At 43.5% G+C, this 7,412-nt stretch overlaps 1 protein-coding gene across 1 annotated transcript; it reads right to left on the bottom strand.

Annotated features, from left to right (window-relative positions):
- Window positions 1-936: 936 nt before the first annotated feature.
- LOC149333462 (salivary cystatin-L2-like) lies at window positions 937-6,348 on the bottom strand. Its single transcript, XM_089558687.1, has 4 exons — window positions 6,194-6,348; window positions 3,953-4,177; window positions 2,831-2,935; window positions 937-1,142 (listed from the first exon to the last, which is right to left on the bottom strand). Exons 2-4 carry the CDS (start codon window positions 4,157-4,159, stop codon window positions 1,047-1,049), a joined length of 408 nt encoding a protein of 135 aa, XP_089414813.1. The 5' UTR covers window positions 4,160-4,177; window positions 6,194-6,348; the 3' UTR covers window positions 937-1,046.
- Between the last annotated feature and the right edge of the window lie 1,064 nt (window positions 6,349-7,412).

Raw genomic sequence — 7,412 nt, 5'->3', positions numbered from 1 at the left:
ATTTGAAGTTCAAGGCTAATTGATGGAAGGTACCGATGGCGTCGTTTAGACCTCTAACGAGCCCTCATAGTGTCTGACGCCCGGCACTTAAGCCGGAACGAACTAGTCAGAGATGAAGAAGACGATTTTTTAAAAGGTTGATCGTTGTAGCTGCAATGTCAGACAACCAGCGCGGGAGGCTACAGTGTTGAAAAGAGCCCAAAGGCATCGGGATACGTAGCTGCTCTATTAACGTAGTAACTGATCGGAAGCACGCTCGAGGTCATGCTCTGGTACAGTGTTTTTAATACCATCCAAACGGAAAGTTTCTGATGACTGCTGCTTGGGCTTCGTTTTCGTGCTTGCCATCATATTCAGGCTTGCCGCGGTATTCGGAATATTTGACCGCAGTTTGACAAGAATGGGAGCGAAAAGCACTAACCTTAAAATAAAACTAATTATCTTTTTTTTCTTTCTCAGAGTTATAGAATTCTTATAAAACTCGTGTCGTGTCTCGCCAGCTTCATCTGTGCCCTTGTTTTTTCGCGCTACGTTTCGAAAAGTGCCAATGCCACAACTCGCCCAGTTTAGCATGCTTCTACACTTGTAGAAACCCAAAGCGGAAAGCGTATAGGGCTGAATGTCCAGAGTTCCATCTCAGAGAAAAACTGTTAATCCCACAAGGGCTTAAGCATCCGAATCACACCAGAAAAAAAAAAGTTGTGCTCGCCTGCAGTATTGGCGCTTAGCAATCGGGGCAATTGCCCTAAACACAGATTACTATAACGCCGGTAGCGACATTTTTAAAACTTTCTTTTTATTAATGCTTTTTTATGATGAGGTCGAGCAATGTAATATCAATTATAGTCCGTGATTCTTTGGAAAAATATCTGTTGTTGCGATGGGAGAATAATTCTAAAACTATGCATGGAAATGAATGCACAATTACAAAACTCATAAGTTTCCTCCAGATTTATTTCCAGCTTAATTGAAAAGAATTCGTCCGGAAAGGGTTTCCAGTGCCAAGTAGGGAACTGCGAAGCCAAAATGAATTATACTCCTAGTTTTCACTTCGAAGCAGCAGCGCCGCCACATGTGAACGAGTGAACGAAACGCTCCTCCCTTATTGGAACGGTGATGACAGCGGTACAGGTGTCCTTGGCCTAGAACAGAAAAGTAAGACACCCTTTCGTTAGCTCAAGTTGACTTTTCACACATCTACATGGAAAGACAACACTCCCTTTCTATTTAAGAGATATAATGCGTAAGACACCCTTTCGTTAGCTCAAGTTGACTTTTGACTTTTCACACATCCACATGGAAAGACAACACTCCCTTTCTATTTAAGAGATATAATGCGTAAGACACCCTTTCGTTAGCTCAAGTTGACTTTTGACTTTTCACACATCCACATGGAAAGACAACACTCCCTTTCTATTTAAGAGATATAATGCGTAAGACACCCTTTCGTTAGCTCAAGTTGACTTTTGACTTTTCACACATCCACATGGAAAGACAACACTCCCTTTCTATTTAAGAGATATAATGCGCCTTAACTTTGCGACGTGCAGAGGAAAATCAGGCATTCCGAATAAAAGGGAGTGCCCCTCAGCAAAAATGTTTTTTTTTTAATTTTCTCAGAGCGAATATTCACTCTGAATTAGTCCACAGCTTATCCACGCTAGACTTTTCAGTGAGTGTCATACTCGTTCATTATCACCTTATACTACTTGACCTTCCAGGTTAGTTGAGCGAAGCAAACGTTGTTTGTATTTTTCATTGCAATGATAACCCTGATAGATTTTACAGGTATTTTTGCTGAGTGGCACGTTCATGAAGTTAAAAGATTGCGTGCATGCTGGCTTTTCTTTCCCTGGAGCAAAGTTAGCACGTGTCCTATGGGAAAATTATTTGTTAACAGTGCTTGATATATTCAAACTAGATTCATCCACATCGAGATCGCGGTCTTAGCGCCAGACAGCAATCGCACTAACGGTAAAAAATTCCAAGTGAGCATTTAAAGGCGCTTCACAGACGGTTCTGAAGGACTGTTTGCTGGAGTCTTAGAGGCACGTCCAAGCGCTGGCCTTTAACACCAGAATACTTCCGTGAAGCACGGCAAAAGGCTAAAAATTACGTTTAGAGCCAGTTGCGCAGAAGCGAAGCACGGAATGACTGCAGGTGCGCCAGATTTGGAGGGCTGAGCTAGAACAACCGCGTCGGCTTAGCATTCGTCATTCACTTCTTCACAGAGCAGTTGCGCCGAGGGTGCAGCAATTTTTTAATTTTCTACGATTTTTGGCCACGTTGTGTTTTTGAGCATAATAAAAATTACTGAAAAAATGCTACAATGCACAGTGGGGCTTAAACAGTGAGTTATTTGCGAGCGAACGCAAAAACAATGACATTTGGAGTAGGCTGGTATATATTTGGTAGCGATATTTTATGTAATTGTAGTACATGTATAAGTGATCTTAAAAGGATCACCAGCTGTGGAACCTGAAGTGCGCATTCAACATTATTTAAAAGCTCCTCTAACACTGAAGTGGTCACTGAATCTTGTAATAGAGAAAAATAAACCAAGAGTTGAGAACAAGATGCGCTGGTTACGCAGGTGTAGACCGGCCGTGGTCTCTAAGTAGATTTCAACCTACACCAGCCCGTACAGCAGCCGAACGCGAAATCCACTTAGAGACCGGCCGCGGTCTCTAAGTGGATTTCGCGTTCGGCTGCTGTACGGGCCGGTGTACGTTGAACCCCATAATTTACATTTTATGTACCTATTCAACCGCGCTGCATTATACTTAGAATTGCTACAGCTTTCGAAAAATGACTTGGAAGCAATACTTACAGTTTCTGTTTTGGGACGACACAGTTCCTTCGTGTACGTCTGGGTCACTGGACACGTAGATTCGGCAGTCTTGAAAGTGATGCGGTAGTTCGTACCGGCGATAACCTGAGTTGGAATTTGAATGAAAAAACTTGCAGTGAGTTGTGCATTTTACATATAATAGCCTTGATACCACACTGTCAAGCGCTGAAAAAGACGCACTAAGCATGGCTTCAAAGTAGGACGCCCTGTACAATATGCGATTTGTTAGTGAAGCGCCCGGTCACTCTCCTTCTTGTAGGTTTCCTTGTGCTCGGTTTCTGGCGTCACTACAAAGTAGGCACCTGCAGACGGCGGATGACTCAACGTAGGGCAAACCAAAGGCACAAACAAACTACTCTAAAGAAAAGCAAACTTGTGGCTGTGAAAAGTTTCATTTACGCGAGGAACAATTCTGTAATATCGGCGCAAACTAGGCAAAGACGAGCATTTCCCGCCGTGCGTAAGCAAGCGGAAGCGTGTATTGCAACAGCATAAAGGGCACCGCTTCGATTTTGCAAGCTCTATGATTCAGGTCTAGGGAATGCGTCTATTACTTAGGTGTTACCCATTCCAAAGGAACGTCTCATGGCCAGTTATGCTCATGTAATGTTTGGAAAGCTCCGCTGCAGCACACATATATTGAACAATACACGGGAGAAGCTAACACTAGGAAACAAATCTTTTGCGCGTCTAAAACCCGCATAACATCTGAGCGTTCGGCAACATAACTCGTAACACGTTCTTTAATGGGCTTGTAACGAGATGACGTTATGAATAACGTTGTGTACTATTGGTAAGAGAGAAATTATTAGCATTGTGAATGAAGTGAGTCCATTCGTCTTGCAAAACCAGTATAGAGCACAAGTACAGAATAGCGAACCATTCTTTCGCGCATTTGCGAAAATTAAAAGAGCTCTGAATTGTTTTAGGTATTATATCAACGACTGGAATAAACAAAAAAACATGTGGCTATGAAAAGGGCTACTTGGGTGAGGAATATTTCTGTACTTTCGGCCCACCTCGCGTGGCTTAACCCGGAATAAAATCGAAAATTGGTTTATGAACTAATCGATTGATGAAGGTTCGCTTATATCAACGTACCTGGGTTTCTGCATCGGTGACCTCGAGCACGGTGTCGAAGAACTCTTTGCCTTCAACCTGCCGGCTGACGGCGAAATGCGCAAGCTCTAGAAGTTCCTCGTTGCCGGCTACGGGCTTCTTGTGCCAGCCGCCGGGAACCCCCAGCTGTGCTCGGCAGCACAAGAAGGCGCCCAAGAGGACCGTCACCAGCACCAGTGAGGAGGCCATGGCTTGATTATGAGATTTCTGCAAGTCACCATCACCGTCATTTATGCTCCGATCGTTTTAGGCTGCCCATATGTATCCTGCTGACTTTTTGTCGAAAAGAGCTTACATTGCATGTTAATCTGTTATTGAAACACTCCCAATAAGCGCTGAGGCGGGCTGCAATGGAATTTTTCGGCGACGGCTGGGTAAGGTTGAATTTCAAAGTTACACCTTTCATATCGGTATTTGTAGTGGTAGAAAGATCTCTGATATAAAAGTAAAGTCAAGATGGTCACTTTCTCGGGGTCATTAAAATGATCTTGTTGTGCTGGCACCCGAAGACCACTGAACACTTCTTCTCATGCTCATCCACCTGTGATCTCTGGCGACGAGAACAGAGGAGGCAGTTGGAGCTACAGCAGTTGATTTTGCTTCCGAGGGGAACGCGGAAGGTCTCGTTGACTTATTAAGAGAAATATCAAAAGTCAACTGTTGAAAGGCAACTGGGTGAATTTGCTGCGTATATTATAGTTTCAAATCAGCAGGACAGAATGAACGCCCGCTCCATAAATACGCAAGCAGGTTATGAACGCAGACAATCGATGTCTTGAAAATTTTGTAAAGCTTGGGAGTGCAGAATGGAGTTTAATATTTTGGATAAACGTATATATATTATGCATGTTTACATATGTTACTATGTAGAAGTAAACGCATTTCAATACTTCCTAATTTCAGAGGCCGCAATGGCCACAGCAAGATAATTACCTGGTGCCGACTACATTACAAACTGGTCTCCTGAGAGGTTTCATTGTTTTGCTGGTAAAACGTGGTTGCCCTATGTACTCAAGCCTGTCCGACATTTTCTACATATATATGAACAGCCTGGTGGACGCATGTGTTAATAAAAAAAATCATATCGCCAAGAACTCATGCTGAAGTTTCATTGCAATTCTACATTTCATACAAAGGCTGTACCTGACTTCAAGAGGACAAATAATGAATTTTTTTTACCCCGTTCGTATGCAGTCCCATTGTATTGATGACCCAAGAAGCTGCACATTTTCAATAAAGCCGCTTTACATATGCCCTCAACTCACTCACGTCCATGACGCGTTCTATCGATGGAGTAGATGATACTCCAAAAGGTAGCAGTGGACTAATGAGCTACTCGTTTGCTGAATAACGATGGCAGCAGAACGAAAGAGTGCCACATTGAATCACGATTGGAGGCGGAGCGAAAGATGGTGCCTTTTCGGCTTCACTTGTTTTCCTTGATTTCTGACAGAGTTAGCTTACAGTTTTCTTATTCGACGAGCTTGTTAAAGTGCATTGAAAACGCGCTAGGTTCTTAAGAGTCCTGAAGCGCCTACCTCATACATGTAGCAAAGCAACTACCCAACCCGCACGACTGCTGGACTACTGGAATTAAGGTAATTTGAAGGTGCCCGTATCGAAGTCGTCATTCTGAAGCACGCCGTCTGCTCCCCTGCGTCCCTCCCCATTCTCACCCCCTAAACAGATCATAGTACACGTTTAAAACGACTATATGTCTCAGCGAAATTACAAATACCTGCCCTTTTAACTGTAGAACAAGGAAACAAAAACTGAGAAACAGCGGTGTTTGATAAAAATGGCTGCTCGAAGTGTTGAGTTAAAAGCACAGCAAGTATGAAGTTATTAAGCAAAAAACATGTTATGAAGTAACAACGCTGTCAATAAATATGCCACGTCTAGAGAAATCAAGATAAGTTAGTACTTAGCGTCAGTGCTGCAAGTGGAGACTATGAAATATGAGTGGATCAAAACAATCCAATGTGGCACCTCCACTTCGAGCAACCTGCTCCGCTGCTGCATGATTCAGAGAAGGTAGACACTCTGGACGAAAACATTGGGAAACATTGACCACGCAGAAGAAGCGTCGTTGTAAACTAGCCGTTCTGCCAATGCTATGCAATTCGACACCGCTGAATCTCAACACAGATCGTGCAGTTGCTGTTTAACCTGGCGTTAAAATTTTATACTCTTTGGCACAAGATACGTTCAAGTGGAACCCACCACTCGTCAGTCGGAAGCAGGTGTCGTCGCTGAGAGCGCACTTTCTGCGGCGATGGCTGCGAGCAGAGGACGACAGGAACGTTCAGCGCCCCGGAGATTACGGCTGTTGTTGAAGTGCAAGCGAGACTCCTTACAGACTGGAGAAGCGTCCATCCAGCGCGGAAATAAATACCCCGAGGCGCGTCCTTGGTTATTTCTCTCTTTATGTTTTCATATGCGGGAGGGGAAAGGGACCCACATCGCGAAGACAGGAAAAGCACTTCAGAAACCGGAATGTCTAGCGCGCCAGATTTCGAAGTGGCTTGCCGACGGTCGATGAGTTTTTTCTGCATCGTTTATGGAGTCCACACGTGTGGCCCTAGAAGGACTTGGAAGTCGTAAGTGCAGGGGCAATGACTGCTAGCGAACCAGCGCGCCAAAAGTGTTTCCGAGTGTCCCTAATCAGCCAGTTCCATGCCACAAGGGTTCTATATGAACCCTCGACCAACCTTCAGAAGCCGACAAGCGTTTTAACAAAAGGTTAACCATTGATAATGTTACTACAGTTTATATCAGTTAAGACGATGAACAGGAATTTTTCTGAAAATAAAATAGAACTTTTGTTTTTCTCTGACCGAAGAATGTTTTGCATTCTTGTAGCTGTGCTTGAGAAGGGCTCCGCTTATGATAAATCTGTTGCGTGATGTTACATTCAGTGTGTAGCTTTTGGGCAGTGCGACCGTTTTAATCTTTTCACGCTGCAACGCAGTGCTCAACATCGTTACGTGGTTTAGATTGGCAGTATGCTAAAAAAATTGTCACGGCTACTTACTAAAAGGTACTCCCATCAATTCTGTTCGTGCACCTGTTAGTTTAGTATGCTTGCTTGTGAATTCGCTAGGCGAATTGATTTGGTCATACCTAGTGACCCATCGTAACCAAATCTCTGAACCAAGGATAAGTGAATTTCGCGCTGCGTGAAGAATGCGTTGAACAGTGGACAACATTGGAGGTTTAGCTTTTTCCGAATTTTGATCTATCTCGAAAAGTGATTTTTAGGAATCTGGATTCGAAATTCATGCTTTTTGTTCTATGGGTATCGTGAAATGCTCAGCTCATTTTACTGTGAAAATAAAGGACGTAATGCTGTGCTTAAGACGGGGCTTAATATAGGTTACTCAAGATATCTAAATTGCATGCAACGTTTTGAAACATCGCTGTAAAAAACAAGTTGCGATCT

This window comes from Amblyomma mixtum, chromosome 8 (genome assembly GCF_055824585.1).
Source record: "Amblyomma mixtum isolate Tamu chromosome 8, ASM5582458v1, whole genome shotgun sequence".
Classification (NCBI taxonomy): domain Eukaryota; kingdom Metazoa; phylum Arthropoda; class Arachnida; order Ixodida; family Ixodidae; genus Amblyomma; species Amblyomma mixtum.
Note: the sequence above shows the minus strand (reverse complement) of the source record. Positions and strands in the feature narration are given on the sequence as shown.

Bases quoted from the DNA above. Each gene is read 5' to 3' on its own strand.
- LOC149333462 (XM_089558687.1), bottom strand. From the start codon at position 4,159: ATGGCCTCCTCACTGGTGCTGGTGACGGTCCTCTTGGGCGCCTTCTTG. The intron at 2,936-3,952 runs GTACGTTGATAT...ATTCCAACTCAG, and splicing joins TCACCGATGCAGAAACCCAG to GTTATCGCCGGTACGAACTA. The intron at 1,143-2,830 runs GTAAGTATTGCT...TTTCTGTTCTAG, and splicing joins GTCGTCCCAAAACAGAAACT to GCCAAGGACACCTGTACCGC.